The 20176-nt window shown below is 38.0% G+C and overlaps 1 protein-coding gene across 1 annotated transcript; it reads right to left on the reverse strand.

The window, feature by feature from the left end:
* Window positions 1-640: 640 nt before the first annotated feature.
* LOC148837671 (uncharacterized) lies at window positions 641-19407 on the reverse strand. Its single transcript, XM_088911129.1, has 6 exons — window positions 19400-19407; window positions 18935-19297; window positions 17291-17495; window positions 2947-3027; window positions 2323-2543; window positions 641-773 (listed from the first exon to the last, which is right to left on the reverse strand). Exons 1-6 carry the CDS (start codon window positions 19405-19407, stop codon window positions 641-643), a joined length of 1011 nt encoding a protein of 336 aa, XP_088767255.1.
* Window positions 19408-20176: the final 769 nt, after the last annotated feature.

The raw sequence follows: 20176 nt of genomic DNA on the forward strand, positions 1-20176 counted from the left end.
TTCCCCATTAATCTTTGTTTCACACATCACTTCAGAAGATGTTCATTGGTGGGCTGAAATGTGGATTACTGTGTGGATTATTTTGATAGTGCCTAAAGGAGCCTTTCAGACGATCCAAAATTGATGCCCATTCACTTGCATTGGAGGTGGGAGATCATTCCTAAAAAACTGTTCATTTTTGTTCTGATGAAGTAAGCAAGTCATGTACATCCTGGATGGCCTGTGGGTGAGTAAATCATCAGTAATTTAAATATGAGTGAACTACTCTTTTAACACACTCTAGAAATTCCTTCTTTTTCCAACAGAAGGTTAAACAAGGAAATCCAAGAAAAAAAGTTTTTGTAGAGACAGTGTTAAAACATCTAAATATTAATGAAAAAGTGACATTTTATTTTAGGTACACATAATGTTTTGTTGGCTGCCCAAATCATTACTGGTATAGTGCCATACGTACCATAAGTACAAAACAGTATTTAAGCCAAAAAATAGCTTTCTAAGAGGACAGGACTCACATTTAAGTCGTTTTTGACATTTAAAGTTCAAGCACCTTCCAGTGTAAATCCAGATAACACAAAGTTGTAAAGCATTATCAGTGCCAACGTAATCTTCAGACATCTGTCAAAAAAGGTTTTGTCCATCCTTAATCTGCTCTCCATTCGTGATCAGCAAGGTCTGCTATGAGTGCAGGGACTCGGGGGTTCACTGGGAGCTGTTTTTTGTTTTTCCTCGATTCAACTTTGGTGCCCTTCTCTGGGTTTATGCTGAAGAAGCACCTTAAAAAGAGAATTTAATAACTGAATTTGTTGCTCACAAATATACACTGATTAAAGGGTTAGTTCACCCAAAAATGAAAATTCTGTCATCATTTACTCACCCCCAAGTTGTTCCAAACCTGTATGAGTTTCTTTCTTCTGTTGAACATAAAAGACATTTCGAAGAATGTGGGTAACCAAACAGTTACTGGTGCCCATTGAGTAATTGAAAAATGACTATGGAAGTCAGTGGGGACTAGATAATGTCTGGTTACCCATATTTTTCCAAATATCTTCTTTTGTGTTCAGCAGAACCACTTGAGGGTGAGTAAATAATGACAGAATTTTCATTTTTGGGTGAACTATACCTTTAACCACAACAAAACGTTTGTGTACTCTTTAGAGAGTACCACTGCAAAGGAAGTCATTTATTAGTCAACTTTTATGGAAATCAGCATTGCAACATTCTTTAAAATATATATCATTTGTGATCTGCAGAAGTCAGTCAGAATGGATTTAGAATGTCATTATTTTCTCACCATCTAGTCAATGTTCCATTTTTTGGTGAAGATTTCAACAATTTCTGTAACACTTTACAATGAGGTATCATATGTTTACATTAGTTAACTACTTTAGTAAAAGGGTTAGTTCATGAAAATTCTGTCATTAATTACTCACCCTCATGTCGTTCCAAACCCGTAAGACATTTGTTCACCTTCAGAACACAAATGAAGATCTTTTTAATGAAATCTGAGAGCTTTCTGTTCCTCCATTGACAGCCTACGCAACTAACACTTTCAAGGTCCAGACAGGTAGTAAAGACATCATTAAAGTAATCCATGTGACTCCAGTGGTTTAACCTCAGTTTTATGAAGCAACATGAGTGCTTTGTTTGGGGAAAAAACAATTTACCACTTTATTTACAAAAATATTGATCTGTAACACTTGTTCACGAGAGCATCACGACGCGTGTGTTGTATTGATGCGAGAGCAGACATTGTGTGAACGTGCTTTGGATAATATTTTTTGTAAATAAAGTAGTAAATTATGCTCTTTTGCACAAACAAAGCACTCGCGACGCTTCATAAATTAAAGGTTAATCCACTGGAGTCACATGGATTACTTTAATGATGTCTTTACTACCTTTCTGGATCTTGAAAGTGTTAGTTGCGTAGGCTGTCAATGGAGGGACAGAAAGCTCTCAGGTTTCATTAAAAATATCTCCATTTGTGTTCCGAAGTTGAACGAAAGTCTTACGGGTTTGGAACGACATGAGGGTGAGTAATTAATGACAGAATTTACATTTTTGGGTGAACTAACCCTTTAACATGAACCAAGAATGAACAATACTTCTACAGCATTTATTAATCTTAGTTACTTTCAACATTAGTTAATGCACTGTGAACTAACATGATCAAACAATGAACGACTGTATTTCTTACAAAAACAAAGATTAAATACTGTTACAAATGTTAGTTCATGTTAGTTAATACATTACCTAATGTTAACAAATGAGACCTTACTGTAAAGTGTTACCACTTTCATGTAAAAGAAATGGTTTAATGCCTACCTTTGCATGAACTCCAGAGTAGAACCCAGTTCCGAAGGGTAATGAATGTTAAAACAGTAGTAACTGCCAAACATCATGCACATTGCTGAGATGAATGTAGAAATGTGCTGAGTTGTAATCTTTTGGTCGATGCTCAGCATGAATAGTTTCGATGTGTAGCAGGAAGAGCCTACAGACATAAACAAACAATAAAATGCCGTTGGTTTTAATATATTTTGGAGCTTTAATCTCAGTGTGCCGACATTCACAACCAGCCATTCTGACAATGTAACCGTGAATGACCTGTAGCAGTAACCTTCCCTATTAAAGGTATAGTTCACCCAAAAACACAAAGGAAGATATTTAGAAGAATGTTTGTAACCAAACAGTTTTGGGGCACCATTGACTTCCACAGTATTTTTTTTCCTTACTATGGAAGTCAATGGTGCCCCACAAATATCTTCCTTTGTGTTCAGCAGAACAAAGAAATGTATACAGGTTTGGAACAAATTAAGCGTGAGTAAATGACAGAATTTTCATTTTTGGGTGAACTATCCCTTTAAATTTTAAAATATGACACTAAATGTTATTCATTCAAACTTCCCACAGACAATGATGCAGGGTGTTGCCTGGTAACTTGTCTACCTCCACATCTTCGACAAGGCAAGACTCTTCCACATGATGAAACATCACCTCTTCCTTTTCATCAAAGTAGGTAAGCAGAAGAAGCACCACATCTTTCAAATCTTCACTGCATCCCTCAGTTTGACACCTCATAACTTGTAGTTTTGCAGCAGTTTGCAGTACTTTTGTCTTCTTTTCTGCACCAACTGTTTTAAGAAAGTTCAGGAGCCACTGTCCCTTTTTATCCAAGCTTTTAAGGAACATCTCCTTCAGATCAATTCCGGTTAGCTGCTTGCAGTGTACACACGTCCCAACCTCTTGAAATAGAAAAGGCCAGTTCTCACAAAGCTGTTGCATGCTTGCTCCATTGTTTATGTCTTTGCGTTGAGAGTAGTATGTTGCTTTCAGAAGGTTGCTAACTTCCTCTGGGTCAATATTTGTTGTTTTAGACATGATCTTCATCCGTTCTTGTTTATGCAACTGGCTCTCTTTAGTTTCATTGTGTGGCATACATTTTAAATCCCAATTCACACAGCCATAAGTGTCTTGAACCGCTGCCTTTTTTTCAGCAGGAATCTCCTCTGTGTCAGAGTCTTTTGTTCTGTTGCGTTTTCTGATTTTCGGTACGTTGGGTCTCTTCACATTTTCTATGCGATTCTGAATCTGCTTGACCAGCGAGTGATACCCTGAACCAACTATATCACCTTCGATAACATCCTGCAAGGATGCAGGGTATTTGGCCACCATCTTTTTGGCAATGGCTGTAGAGCTTTGTTTACTGGGACAGTCACATACAGATGCAGCCATTCATAGTGCGCGGCACAAACACGTACCGCGGGCATTTGTCTACGTCATCGCGCGTCATACCGCGGTACGTGATTGGTTGACCGACAGGGGCACTAGTGGTGCGTTGGTCGGTCGTAGAAAGATTTACAGATGCAGCCATTCAAAATGCGCGGGCGATACCGCATTATTTTCCGGTACGCTGTACGCAGTCTACCGCAAGCTACCGGTAAATACCGCGAGTTACCGTAAATTCTCCTATAATATGACAAGCAAAATAATAGTATCCGGAATTTCCGCAAGGTGGAGCTAATAAAGCTCAACCTCTCATGTTTGAGCTGTCGCCATCAAAGTCTTTACCGAAGATATTACTAATAGTATTTATAATGAATGACCTTGGACAAGCTGTAAACTCAAAGTATTGCCCTGGTCCACATTCTTTTTTTCATTGACTGTCTTTGTAAAAGTAACACCACAGCATTTCGCAATCACGCATTTGTTTCCAATCATGCAAAGTACAGTAATTTTTGAGAATCGATTCACCATGCCTTTCACATGCTCATAAAAGAGATTGATTTAGGAACATAAACATATTACCGTATGAAAACTGTACTGTATACAGTATGTATATGTATATTTAATGTCTTAACTGTGCCCGTTTAAGTATTGAATATTCATATCTAATTTTACCACTGAAGGGAAATCTTAGTAGCTGAGCATAAAAAGAATAGGAGCATACTGCAACGCGTGTGAAGGCCATAAACGATATTAATTTTGGAACATAAACATACAGTATATGGGTGGTCTCGGTACTTTAAGGAAAACATACACGAAACATGGTTTCATTATGACCAGAATCGGTCTTGAGATTTTTTTAACTTGATTTACAGTATTTGAGAGGTATGTCTTAACACCGATACTACAGTGCGTAAATACTGCTCACGTATATGTTTCTAGGTTTATATTATGCATTTCATACGGTCAAATTACTTTTGAGCAACTAATAAGAAGCTCGAAACGGTATGCGTTTTAGTTTCGTTTTGTGCTGGGACTCTGCTTTTAACAATGTCGCCGTGGATTGATAAGAGATATCAAGTACATACAAGTCATTTTTTAAATGTTGTAGTTCGTCTTGTAAAAATGTTACGAGTACATCATCTATCAACAATTACACAGGTTCTGTTTCCATATTGCGGATTTTGGTTACGTAATATTATTTTCTAGATTTCACGTTGTGAATATATGATTTGGGCAAACAGAGCCGCAAAGAAGTACATTATGGGTTGTTGTTTTTTTTTTTGCAGTTTTATCTAGAACAAGCGATGCTTAAACCTTTGTCCGATTCTTGTGAAACTATCCACACGACAGTTACAGTACCTAGGAGTTGACTTCAGTGATGTCACTGATGGGATGTTTCTAAAAATCCATCCTCTGTAAAACGTCTTCTCTAGTTGTCCTGCATATGTATTCGCTAATGAAGCTGTGTGTTCTGAGCCTGGATCTCTACATTTCTGTATGAACCAGCTTAGAGGGCTAAAGACAGCTTGTGTTTAAATTGAGTGTAAGGCAATTTATGCTTCTAAAGTCATGGTCAGCATTTATTATTGTACTGTGCTGTAAACTTGTTCTGTGCCTAGTCACATTATTTTATAGCGTTTTTATAGCGTTATCAAATCCGGTGGCGCTGTGTGTTAGTTTCCTGACTCCCATGTCACATGGTCTGTGATTGAATCCCATGGAACTATGACTTTATTTTTTAACAAACATTTCTTTGAAAAAATGAAACGTTTCCCTTGGTCAGAGATTAAATAAAACCTCACTCGCACCAAACAAATTTATATTTCTAAATATCACAACATGATCGAATTTAAGTCTTTTTAATAACAATGAATAGTCACCTATGCGTTACAAAATAAACATTTATATTGATTTGAATCGCGTTTTGAACCAGCTACCAGTTAACACTGTACTTCCTACTTTGAAAATACCTGTGAAACCGGTTTAATTCGTCACAGCCAGCACTCTGGCAGAGAGGGGGTTGTACTCGTAAAGTAGAAGCAGGCGAGATTTCCAGCGAAAGACACCCCCCCCCCCCATACTATTCAAATTGTATTACAGCATTGTAATTACACATTGTAATTGTATTACACATTGTACACATGCTTAAAAGAGAAGAGAGAAAACGCAAGCCTTCTTCAGGTGTGAGGGTCTTCTGCTCAGAATGAAACGCTAAAATGTAATGTAGGCTCTGAATGGGTTCAATTATGATTTGGGCTTGATTAAGGTCGCTGCCTTTCATGTAAAACCCTACTTGAATCCTTCTAAACTAAAAATCAGTGTTAGTGAGTTCTAAATAAAGAGGTATCCAGGTAACAGTGAAACGGGCGGACAGTCTGGGGAGATCGCCCGTTTTCCATGTAAATAGTTCCCTGGTTCCGCACCCCTTGGTGTTTCTCTCGCTTTCTCTCGGGTCACCTGATCATTAGCTCGAAATATTTCAGTGCTTTGTGTATATTCTAATGGTAGTGGGGGCAGGGTGTGTGGGAACAGGTTTGGTTGAAATTGCATTGGAGATCTATGTTCTTCACACCTGAAACATTTTCTCTGAAAGCATTTTCTTCGCAGTTTAGCCGATCTTGTTACAGCATGTTACAGTTTACTATTATTAACCATATTAATTTTAAGTGCTTAATGCCATTTTTTGACCAGGCACGAATATTCTTAAGTCCATATCTTCGCAAGGGAATCAGTGCGAATTGCAATACTAATTAAATGACCGCAGGCACTTTCCACCCCCTCTGCCAGCAGGAACATTCCTATTCTTAGCTCAGCAGCTCATTACAAACCGGGTTTTTTTACACAGCGATACAGCTTTGCGTTGTGAATCTGTTTTTCCGTGTTTACAAAGAAAGTGGAATACAGTGATACTACCTGCTATACAGATACATATGTTTAGATATTTAGACCCTTAAATTAATATCATTATTAATAATAATGATTATAATGATAATAATGATAATCGGCCAGTGAAAGCTCTGTTGTCCTTCACATCAATGCCTGAAACATTTTACCGAACTCAGGATTTTACAGAGAGGGAGGAGGCGCGGAGCTCAGCAGTACAGAACGAACATTCTGCTGCCTGGAGCGCTTATGGCAGCAATCACGTCTGCATTTATAACTTAGTTTTTAAAATTAATCAAGCAATATGAAGCATCTCTTTTTACTTTTAAGTCCCTTAATTATCATTAAGCACAGCTTTCTCACCACCTAGACTACTTTTTGATACCATCCTTAGTCAAACCAGAAACGTGTTGTTCTGTCTAATGACATTACAAGTGGAAAGATTACAGATTTTAATCGTCTTTAATTTTGTTACGTTATACATTTTAGAAACGTTTCATCCATACAAACACCACAAAACTATTTTCGATTGTATTTCTGAATAGTATGTTACACTTAGTTCACTGTTTTAAATACATCTAATTAAGAAAGTTAGGTGTTAGCATAAACTATTAGCAATCAATAATATTAAATTTAGCACTGTAATAAGTTGTTGCACTTTCCCCCGCATCTTGTAAAAATATATTTTCATTGTTCAAATATACATTAAGTCTGACTATCATATAATAAGTTAAATACAAAACTAAAGAAAAAATAGGGTTAAATATAATTCAAAATATTTTGCTAACAATGTTAACTGTTTATGAATAATAAAATGTATTAACTAAGGAGTAGGATGGCACAGTTGTTAGTATGTTTTTTGTTTTGTTTCTTTTTCATAAATACAACAGTAGTACCTGATGTCTCAGTGGCTTTCAAAATTAAATTATGCATGCAAACCTGTGAACTAGAAAGATAACTAAGATATCCATCCATTTATAATGGTGGCGAAGTGGTTAGCATTGCTATCTTGCAGCACTGGGGTCCTAGGTTCAATTCCTGCCATCCTGTGTGTGTGGGGTTTACATGTTCTCTCTGGGTTACATGGTTTTTCTCCATATGTGTGATATGACTCCCTCTCGCACTCCAAAACATACTGGTAAGTTAATTGGTTTATGGGAAAACTGGCCCTGGTGTGTGTGTGTTTGTGTCTGTCTGTCCTGTGATGGACTGGCGCTATGTCCAGGGTGTATTCTGCCTTGTGTCCGTTGCTTACTGGGATAGGCTCCAAATCCTCTGTACTGGATAAAGAGATTAGAAATGGATGGAAGTAAAGGCACTGTGTGGATGGAACTATACACAGTGTTAGAAACCCACTATGAAATGGCAGCATCTCACTGAGAATAAAATATTTTATAGTGCTGGCTTAAGGAAACAGCCTTTCCACCTCTCTTGCACATCAGTATCCATACCTAGTTATTTAAACAAATTGCCTCTAATTATAAACATCTTAATATGCTGGCTCTGTGGATCCGCATCAGCTATGTTTGCCCATTCCTTCAATTCATGTGCATCCAACACACAGTTCAATGCCAGCAACTACACATAATCTAAAATACAATCCTTATTTCAGTATCTATGTAAACATATAGTCTGTTAACTTCATCATCTTCATCAAAAGTATGCCTAACCCCATTAGGAAGTGTTCTTGTTATAAGTGTATTCCTCAGCTTTCCCCAAATTATCTTCTTCTTACCAACATCTCTAGTCTTTTATCCTGCAATAACTCAGCCAACACTTAAATCTCCAAAAGCTGCTTGTGTTAATTTCTTTAAATCACAAATATCATGTGTAAATACTGGCCATGTAATACTCTGGATTGTGGAATAATAGTTTATTTTAAAGGGAACTAGAGAAATCAAGAAAGGCTTTTTTTTCTAGAATTAATAAATGCACATCCTGTTCACTGGGGAAATTAAATCCACACTGAGCAATCTTCAATATGTTCAGAATATGACAGCAAGAATCCTATCAGGGATGCATTACACCTGTTTTCAAGTCCTTGCACTGGTTACCTATCAGATTTCGAGTCAACTTCAAAATCCTTATCCTCCTTATACACTGTCCTACAACTGTTATTATTGATCACCAAATTATTGTACTTGACATGACTTCATTCAGCCTTTCCTGAACGTCTATGACAGGCAGAGAGAGTGCTGTTTCTGGTGCGATCTTTTGCAGCTGACATTTCACTGTTTTAAACGAACAAGAAATTAGATTGCTCATAAATCAGTTATTCTATATAAACACAGCGTAATTGCCCTCCGAAAATCCTCTTTTTCTTGTTCGTTTTAGAGACCTTGATCGAAACTGATTTTAGATGTCAGAAAGGATTTATTTTCTCTGTATTTCCTACATTGCTTTGTCGAGATTTTAACTTTATATCTAACTTTATATCTAGGCTCAGATTTCAACTATAAATCGTACAGTAATTAATAGCAGTAAATACTGATGTTTTGCGCCCTCTTACCACAAAAATATATGTTTTGTAGTTGGGATTAACTTTATTTCGTAAGCGTAGCTACTCCGATTCGGACACCGAACAGTTAAAGATGGCGGCAAATCAGACACCCAGAGGGGGGGGCTTCTTCTCGCCTCCATAACTAAAATGCCAAATAGGAGTGGCTTAAGCGACATACACAGTCGTGTAACTGACAGTTTGAGGTATCCTATCGTGTAAATTTCGCTTTGTTGCTGATAGGTTAAGCTTTCGAAACTCTGCCCCAAAGTCATGTGACTGATTTTCCGCCCTGTTTCGTTGGTTAAACGCAATGATCACAAGCACCACCATGGTAACTGGGATGTGTAGTTTTTAATTCCGTTTGAATTATAACTGTACGTACTGTCTTCATATTTGGCCAGGGCTTTAAAGAGAAGGCGCGCCAAAAATTTCGGTGCCGTCGTCTCCGCTTTAAAGGTACCCCCGTGCTGGAAGAATTTGACCTCGGAACGTTTGCCCAGCGTAGTTATAGTGGACATAAAAACAAGAGTTCGCTGGCATTATATCCCTGAAGACACAAAATGCCTGATGAACTAGGGATTGGACAGTTTCCAAGTGCTTGTACAATCGATGGAAATGTTCAAATAAATGTGCAAAAGAAATTAACAAAATAATCATTTATTTCTTTATCATATTGGCTAGCTAATGTCCTCTCTTTGCTAGTTAGTGGCTGTGTTTCTGCGTTGGGTAGCAACGGGTGACTGTTCTCAGGCGGAAGATGTAAACAGCTTAATTTTCGTGTTAAATAATTTTTAAAAATTAAAATTCATTCTATACAGCAATCACATATTTGGGTACCGTTTCATAAAACTTTCATGCTTAAAATGTTTAGGGAGAAATGGAAGACTGGTGTGTATTTTTTCTTTAAACTATCAAGACCAGCCATACACAGTACAGTTTATGTACATACAGTAATGTTTATGTTCCTAAATTAATATCGTTTATGACCTTCAGATGCGTTATGCTCCTCTTCCTTTTATGCTCAGCTACTAAAATTTCCCTTTAGTGGTAAAATTCCATATAAATATTCAAAACTAAGCGGATTAAAATGTGCACAGTAAAGACATTAAATGATTAAATCTTTTCACTACCAACCATTGCACCACGAGTGCCCCTGTCGGTCATTTTGGCCAGCCAATCACTTACCGCGGTGCCCTCCGGTGCCCTGCGGGTAGGTTACTGTACCGCGGGTTTTTACCGCTCATTTTGAATGGCTGCATCTGTAAATGTCTTTACCGCAAGTAAAATAATAGTATCCGGAATTTCCACAAGGTGGAGCTAATAAAGCTCAACCTCTCATGTTTGAGCTGTTGCCATCAAAGTCTTTACCGAAGATATTACTAATAGTATTTATAATGAATGACCTTGGACAAGCTGTAAACTCAAAGTATTGCCCTGGTCCACATTCTTTTTTTCATTGACCGTCTTTGTAAAAGTAACACCACAGCATTCCGTTGATCCAATCACACATTTGTTTCCAATCATGCAAAGTACAGTAATTTTTAAGAATCTCCAATTCACCATGCCTTTCACATGCTCATAAAAGATATTGATTTAGGAACATAAACATATTACTGTATGCAAACTGTACTGTATGCAGTATGTATATGTATATTTAATGTCTTTACTGTGCCCGTTTAAGTATTGAATATTTATATGGGATTTTACCACTGAAGGGAAATCTTAGTACAGTAGCTGAGCATGAAAAGAATAGGAGCATAACGCGTGTGAAGGCCATAAACGATATTAATTTTGGAACATAAACATACAGTATGGTCTCGGTACTTTAAAGAAAAAATTCACACCAGTATTCCATTTCTCCCTAAACATTTTAAGCATCGAAGTCTTTAACGTGAAATAACGTGTATAAAAAGTGGTAGTTTTAAGCTTTTCTGCGAATACGCTTGATACCGGAGCAAACAAGCATACTTTTAGAATTTGATTAATAGGGAATCGCGTATCTAAAGAAATTAATAACGATATAATTATATTAATGTACTACAACACAATAGTACACGCTGTACAATGTCTCTTGACATAGTATGTGTAGGGCTGTTTCACCACTCCTCACGTGACCTTGCGAGTAGCGCTGTGGTCTAAGTGCCGGACTTGTAAGTGAGAGGTCGGCTGTTCAAATCCAGCCAGCGCCATGACTTTTCTTTTAACAAACATTTCTTTGAAAAAATCATTTCTCCCTAAACATAATTCTCTTTGTTATATTTGAGGAAAAATTAATTTATTCAGTTGGAATTAGCAAGCTAATTCCAACAAAGCAAGCTCTCATAATAAGAATAAACAGCCATCTGAGGATAGTAAATTAAATGCATGTATTATATAAAAATCTATCTACTTCCTTTTCTTGTTACAATGGAATATTTCCACCCTTTAGTAATGGATAAGAGCTGTTACAATTGCTGTTAAAAGCCACACCTTCATGCATATTGCGAGCAGAATATCTTTCCCTGAACTGATAATAGCGTTGATTGATGTGGTATTGATGGATATCTATAAATATTGAGAACAAGTGACCATGCCAATTTCACCAAGCAAAGCGAAATATACTGTAGTATAAACTGAGTTGCTTTCCGTTTAGGATTGCGACCAGAGTCCCTTATCATAAAATGTGATTTGTAACCATTACCAATTCTGAATACTGTAAGTTTTTACTAGAACCTATTAGTCCTACTGTACCAATATAGAAAAGCACATATTAAATTTGGGAAATTTGGTTTCAAAAGTCCTCATATCAACGATGCCTATAGTGTTTTCCTCTACAGTATGCTAATCTATTATAGTGAATTCGCCCCGGGCAGCGGCCGAAGAGCGCCCGGCTGGGGTACGCGGTGAGGGGCAGGACAGGAGTGGAAGTGGTCAGGGCGGGGTATAGGAAGGCCGCTGACCAGTGCAGCTGTCCCACAGTGAAACGGGGGTACAGTCTGGGGAGATTGCCCGTTTTCCATGTAAATAGTTCCCTGGTTCTGCACCCCTGGGTATTTATCCCTCTCTCTCTCGCTCACCCTCTCTCTCTTTCTCTCTCTCAATTTCAATTCAATTCAAGTTGCTTTATTAGCATGACCGATGCGTACAATCAGTGTTGCCAAAGCAAATAAAATAATGAGATTCACATGAAACAAAACAAAAAATAAAAGTAATATCAAATCTACAGACATATTACAGACATTTACAACAAAGACATTATAAAATATTGACATATACTGTAGACAGAGGGAGTATTATTGGGAGACAGGCTCACTGTTCCTCAGGCTGTGACAGGAGATCACGTACTGGGCTGCCAGTTCCACTGAGTTCCCTCCTCCCCCTCCCAGTAGGATTGGGACCCGTTGTGATTCTGGCAGGTGTGGGAACTCTGGGATTAGATTTCTGAATTTCGGGAAGAATGTTTCTCTAATCCCAGAGTATCTGTCACAGTGCAGTAGGAAGTGCACCTCTGTCTCTATTTCTCCCTGCTGGCATGGGAGCACAGCCTGTCCCCTCTGGGCAGCCAGGTCTGCCTGTGTCGCCCAGTTTCTATAGCCAGGCTGTGGTCACTGAGCCTGTACTTAATCAGAGTCTGTTTCTTTTTGTTGTTTCTTATCTTGGTCAAATATTCGGCTAGTGTGTATTGTCTGTTTAGGGTTCTGTAGCATTCCACATGGCTGGGCAGCTTGTTCCCCCCTCCCGCCCCTCTCTGTGTACAGTAGAGCCTCCTGTCCTGACTGGTAGAGCTCAAACAGCTGTGTCTGCAGAGAATCCAGGGTATCAGCTTCAACCACACGGCTGGGCAGCTTGTTCCCCCCTCCCGCCCCTCTCTGTGTACAGTAGAGCCTCCTGTCCTGACTGGTGGAGCTCATACAGCTGTGTCTGGAGAGAATCCAGCTTATGAGCACTCTGTGATTAAATTAATTCATTACATTATCATTCCCACTGTGCATAACAAGGAAGATTAATAAACATAAGGTTGTTTAATGACAATCTATTGTATATCTCATGGCTAAATAGTCAAGTCTAGCCAAAAGAGAAAACATCGACTTTATTTAAACCTAAGCGAAAGTATTAATGGTTTTTAATTACCGTACTTTTATGGAACATGACTTTGCCAAAATGTATTTAAAAATAAAAACAATTGCAATTGGCACACCTGTAGCTTTTTCGCACGCCTGTAGCCTGTAGCTGAATAGGCAGTGAAAACATTTGTCTGTCTTTCCGTGTGGGGAAGGGGGACTGTCTTTGATTGGAAAGCACGACTATTCTACTCTGAGAATGCCCGTTGTCTTTTCACTGATAAACTTGTGTTAACAGAAACCACAGTATGCTTAAGAGTTGTCAGACCGGTTTTTATTTATTTTTTGGCGCAGGTCAGGTCTGTTTTTTTCTGTAAAACCATAACTCTGGTCTTGTCCAGATTGACTGGATAAGTAATTCAAGTGTTTTTTAACTTCCTGAAAAACAAGTAATAGTTTAACAATATATGTAAATGTTTTATGATATGTCGCTGTCGGAGGGGCGGGAGGGGAGAACAAGCTGCCTAGCCATGTGGTTGAAGCTGATACCCTGGATTCTCTCCAGACACAGCTGAATGAGCTCCACCAGTCAGGACAGGAGGCTCTACTGTACACAGAGAGGGGCGGGAGGGGGGAACAAGCTGCCCAGCCGTGTGGAATGCTACAGAAACCTAAACAGACAAATTACGTTTGCGTACTGTAATACTGTATGTTTATGTTCCAAAATTAATATTGTTTATGGCCTTCACACGCATTATGCTCCTATTCTTTTATGCTCAGCTACTAAGATTTCCCTTCAGTGGTAAAATCCCATATAAATATTCAATACTTAAACGGGCACAGTAAAGACATTAAATATACATATGCATGCTGTATACAGTACAGTTTGCATACAGTAATATGTTTATGTTCCTAAATCAATATCTTTTATGAGCATGTGAAAGGCATGGTGAATCGGAGATTCTCAAAAATTACTGTACTTTGCATGATTGGAAACAAATGCGTGATTGGATCAATGAAATGCTGTGGTGTTACTTTTACAAAGACGGTCAATGGAAAAAAGAATGTGGACCAGGGCAATACTTTGAGTTTACAGCTTGTCCAAGGTCATTCATTATAAATACTATTAGTAATATCTTCGGTAAAGACTTTGATGGCGACAGCTCAAACATGAGAGGTTGAGCTTTATTAGCTCCACCTTGCGGAAATTCCGGATACTATTATTTTACTTGCGGTAACATGCGGTATCATGCGGTACTATGCGAGAATATACGGTAACTTGCGTTGCACCGCAAAATAATGCGGTATCGCCCGCTTGTTTTGAATGGCTGCATCTGTACATTCATCATTTCAGACACGACAATTCTGACCATATCTCGTCGCAATCTTGGACTTGGTCTTTTCTTCCTTTCTAAACATTGAGTCAATGCTCCTGGAAACTTCTGCCATAGAATCTTAAAATCGTCGGCCCAGTCTGAAGCAACTCTGGAAGCCTTGCCACATGATGGAGATGACGAACATAGAGATGAAAGTGTGCCACTGCTGCTCTCTCTAGAACTTGACAAGCTATCAGCACTTTGTTCATAAAAGACAAAGAGGTAAAAAATGACATTTATTTGATCACTTATGAAACCAGATTATTTAAGAACACTTTTACATTTTTATACATTATGAAATCGTAAGATGAAATGTACTTACTGATCTGGGTCCAGGCAGATACAAGTTTTCTGGCCTGAATGGGTCGTAATACTGCCAGGAGATCTGCTTCCTGAACATATTGAAAATCTTCAGGTGATGGTACTCCAAGTGAGTTCAGTGTCTCCACAACTGATTGCAGCACCGAGGATGAAAGATCTTTGAGTAACTCAACAATTGCACTGGTTACATTGCTTTGCTCTCACTCATCCATGACTAAAACGGAGAAAAATCATCAATTTGGTGTCTTTAAAATTTATTAAAAGGTATAGTTGACCCAAAACTGAAATTTGTCATCATTTACACACCATCAAGCTGTACAAACCTGTATGAGTTTCTTTCTTCTGTTGAACACAAAAGAAAATATTTTGAAGAATGTAACCAAACAGTTACTGGTGCCCATTGACTTTCATAGTATTTTTTTCATACTACGTTTGGTTACACACATTCTTCAAAATATCTTCTTTTATGTTCAATAGAAGAAAGAAACTCATAAAGGTTTGTAACAGCTTGATGGTGTGTAAATGATGACAGAAATTTCATTTTGTGGGGTGTGTTCAGCTGTGCAAACAACAAACAGTGAAATATTATGATGCAAAAAATATCACATTTTGGTTTGTATTATTTTAGTTTTAGCATCGATTATCAATACAATCCAATGTTACAAGACTTGTATTGACCTAATAAGACACTATGCTGTGTTTCAGTGGAACTACCCTACATCCTTGCAAAATGTAGGATGTCGATGCCATTAAAAAAAAAAAATTAAAAATAAACAGAGTTTAACGACAGGAAATTGATTCCAGTTGTCAGATCACGTATACGCATACCTTAGCTTTGTGCAACAACCTGAAACTTTCAGGTACCATAAATAATATTATTGCTAAACATATGCCATTCTAATCTGCAAGGCAAGTTCTCAATGTTCAGACACTGAACCCTTTCGCTGGTGTTTCTTAGCGAGTACAAATGATACTCAGGAAGAAAATCGGCTATGAACACCCTGGTCAGCAAATCAACACGCTCCTCTGTGATAAACATGAGAAAAAGTTCACCAAACTCCACTGTCTCATCATTTCTAATGACAAACAGTTGGCCCTTTTTGAATACAGTTCCTTTATACTGTATTTCCACAGAAACCCTTGTTTCTGTTTCACTGAAGCTGAACTGACTGACTGCATCTTTGACAGTTTCACTGTAAAGCGCAGAATAAAATGGAGAACTATCTTTCATTTGCAAAAATTCCAATTTTGAATGGCCTGACCTGCCAGCTTAGGTCCATGTGAACTGACCTCACAAGGTTTTGTGAAAGCATCAGAGCCATTATATTTGAACTGCCTGATTTGATGGTTACGAATTGGGTAGGTGAACCACTTCTTCTTAAAGTACTTGATGTAAAGACCAACATCATACGACTTAAAAAATATCGTGACAAAGGCAAGATGGCAAGCCAGGTTGGCACACTTTAATGTTCTTCAAAGAGTTGAAAACTGAATCGGACTTTATGCCTTGAACTTCTGTTGCATTTTCGGCCTGTAATTGGTGCGTAGCGGACCACATAAATTTGGGTCAACACTCTGGAATTAATCTTTAGTAATTAGACAGTACCTGCAAAAATAGCTGGACTGACTAAAATTTTCAGTGAATCCGCCAGTGCAGTGGGATCCCAAATTGTCTCCAGCAATGCAGTCAAGAGTGCCTTTTATAACAGATTGATGTGACAAAGTAATTCCATTTTCCTCAAGGTCTTTCAGGTCTGCTACTAGCTGTGAGAAAGCACTTTCATGGCCGAAGTCTTTAAAGTCTCTCTCTGCACAACATAACCAGCTGCATATGATCTGTGTTTGACCTGAGATGAGCTGGCAAATTAAAAAGAGAGAGGTATACAGCCAAACTTTTGTGTTTCTTTCGTGCAGACCCTAAAGTGTTAACCACCTCAACAGCATCCTGATAGAGCAGTAGCTGGAGGCTTGGGTTGTCTTGAGAGAAATCTCTGCACTTCAGTATTTGGCCATCTGTGCAATCACAAAGGACATCAGTAGTGTTTTTTTTCAGGCAGGTACATCGAAATGCAATTCCTCCCAACATCTGAATTTAACAGACACTTCAATGTCTCTTTCACAGGTACATGGTATGCAAATTGCTCTGTCCGATTCTCATCTCTGCCTAAAAGTATTCTTTTTGGTTCAACATATTTGAATACTTTTTTAAAGGTCCGACTCCTTGAATACTCTGTTTGCATCGGTCCCTTATGACACATAGAAAACAAGTCTGATTCCTTCACAGTAGCAAAGTTTTTAGAAATAGTCTCCTTGGGTAACGACAAATTCTGCAAAAGTGAATGTAGCTTACTAAAAGTATATGTCTGTCCCAATTCATGAATATTTTGTATCTCATCTACAATATTCTGTATTGTAGAAGCTGGGAGAAGAAACTGTCCTTGTAATTTCAGATAAAATAGGCTAACATTTCTCAAATACAAATCGTCAAAGTTTTGAAACGAGCCCATTTCACTTTCTTCTGACTCACCTGTATTTGCATCCAGGTCAGCAGGACATTGCTCAGTTGAAACAGACGGTATCTCTGATGCAGAATGCCGATGTGAATCACTAATGCTGTTAACTGAACAGTTCCTGTGCTTCCTAGTAGGGCTGGGCGATATGGCCAAAAACATTATCACGAAAAAAATGTTCATATCAGTCGATATCGATAATTATCACGATAAATGTCAAATCATTATTTTGATTAAGTTTAAAGGCAGATTTTTTCTCCTGAGTGAAAGTTGAAGAAACTTGACAGTTAATTGGTAAATTAAACAACTCTTTATTTTAAGAACACAACAAACACTTTCTAAACAGCAGAAACATTAAACAAATCTGAGGTAGAGAGTATTTAAGTCTTTGTCCAAATATGCATGAGTAAAATTTACAAAATAAATATCTTAATTGAAAAATTAAATACTGCAGTGAGATAAATAGAAGATGGCTCAGACAGACTGCAAAGTTTAAAGTGCTTTAAAGGATAATATCAATAAAAAAAATAGACAAAGAAATGTTCATCCTGGTCAGCATGCCAAACCTTTTGTATAGACTGTACAAACACCTACAACATTTTATAGGTGTTTTAACTGACAATGTAAGCAAATTAAATAGACAAAAGAAAAATCTCAAGTGTGGTCAGTATTTTCTGTTCAAGTTTTAAACAAGCAAAGCCATTACCCTACAAGTTACGGGCAAGAAAGACAAGTCTGTCTACAGTCTCAGGTTTTAAAGCTGCCCTATGACAGGTCACAATGTTCCCTCCTGTGCTAAAAATCCTCTCAGAGGGGGAGCTGGTGGCAGGGATGCACAAGTAGCGCCTTGCTAGTTGGCTCACTCTTGGAAAGTTTTTGTCATACACCTTCCACCAATCCAGGGGTCCCATGCTAATGGGAAGCATGTCTTTTGCAAAGCAATATGCAACTGCATTTGTGATGTCTTCATGTCTTCTTGTTTTTTTGACGTAAGGCACGGTGCTCGAAAATGATGCTACTATGGTTTGCTGCTGTGTAGTCGCACTGAATACTGGCCTGGTGCTTATAGATGGTCCCCTTCCACTAACAACACTAGTTTGTGACTGTAATTTTTTACTTTCTGCGTGTTCTAATGGGTGATGTTGTTTTAAATGGTGAAATAGGTTCGTGGTGTTGCCTGTCTTTGCTGGCACAGATCTGCGGCACAGTTTGCAGTGCACGCTGCTCTGTTTTATGTCTGATCGTAAAAAGCCAAAATATCTCCAAATTACCGAAGTTGAATGACGAATGTCACCGTCCTTCGAGCTGGTCGTTGGCAGCACTACATTTGCTTCAGTGTCGCTCATTTCTCCACTCTAACTCCAATCCTGTCAGCCACCACCGTGTGGGTCAACAACACCACGTTAGCTGCCCGCTCTGCAACACGCACGCGCACTCGTGCAGTATTTTGTGCGCATGCGCATATCATGCGCAAAGCATAAACATATATATCGAACATTTATCGAACTTTTGTTAAAATTATATCGAGGAAAATTATATCGCGATAATTATCATTATCGAATTATCGCCCAGCATTACTTCCTAGACATATGAGAGGTAAAAGAGGACTTGATTTGAAAAGCACTTTTGCACCTTCTCACTGGACAGTTAACTGCACGACCTTCCTTCATATGGTTCATTAAGTGAGCAACAAGACTGGGCACATCCCGGCACTGATGACCACATAGTGAAATACTGCATGTCAAGGCTGTATCAACCACTGCATGTGCAGTCACAGCAGTGGTAGAGCTGTTATGGTGCCGATAAAAATGACTCTTAAATGCTTCGTATTTGGAAAACGACTGTTTGCAATCAACTGCGACACATTTGAAAATGGTGCGAGGTTCGTTGCGATGCAGTCTGCAGTGCAGAACATATTCCCTCAGACTTTGTAGTGTTAAACTACAAAAGCAGCAAGTGCACATTTTAATGCATATTCAAAACTTACTCATACTGAACTCAACCAAAAACCAATGCGAGATATCGTTTAAACATGAAGTTCGCCTCGCCATGGTTACAGCACGACAGACTGCTAAACTGCGTTACAAACCTTTCAAATCAAAGAAATGGGAGCGAATTCATTCATTTCCAATGTGTAAGGTTATATATTAAAAGGATAAAAGGTTACCATCTAGACAGCCAACAGGTCCACGTCATGTGAGTTACTATGACATTAAAGATGTGAAAATAAAATAAACGCTTTACAACACAAAAGCTGTATTCAAATAACTAAAACAATTATTGAACTTTAACTTTACAGAATGTGTTTATTTGTGCTCACCAGACAGATTTCATGTAAAAACAAAATTTAATACCAGCAGCTCGCCGTGGTCGGTGTGTTGCTTGCTTATGTCCGTTCCAGAAAAACGTCTTGAGCGCTGATTGGACAAGTCAAAAGGCAATAACTTTAAAACATAAAATGCTTGTTAAAAATATGATTTAACATAAAATTATGCTTTTTAACATATTATTTTATTAATATGATGCAATGCCATATACATGCAATATAATGCATATGGCCAATAAAATAAAGACTGGACTTTAAAACATGTCACACATTACATTTTATATCAATTTAATAATAATTCCATGACACTGCATTAGTTTTTATTTGTAAAGACTTTGGAGTCATCACTTATAATAACAAATCATTACTTATAATCATAAACACTCTTCAAGTTAAGTCCTCTCTGAATCTAAAGGAGTCGTTGAAATCTAAATGATCATGTAATCTAATTAATGGGAGAGACCAGGGCAGGCCTAAAATGGTTTATTTTCATA

This window comes from Atractosteus spatula, chromosome 3 (genome assembly GCF_055471065.1).
Source record: "Atractosteus spatula isolate fAtrSpa1 chromosome 3, fAtrSpa1.hap1, whole genome shotgun sequence".
In the NCBI taxonomy this organism is placed as follows: Eukaryota; Metazoa; Chordata; class Actinopteri; order Semionotiformes; family Lepisosteidae; genus Atractosteus; species Atractosteus spatula.

Excerpts from the sequence above, each read along its gene's own strand:
- LOC148837671 (XM_088911129.1), bottom strand. Across the intron at positions 3,028-17,290 it reads TTAGCCTATTTTATCTGAAA|CTTCTGCTTACCTACTTTGA; the intron begins TTACAAGGACAG and ends GATGTGGTGCTT. Across the intron at positions 2,544-2,946 it reads GCCTTGTCGAAGATGTGGAG|CTCCAAAATATATTAAAACC; the intron begins GTAGACAAGTTA and ends CTGAGATTAAAG.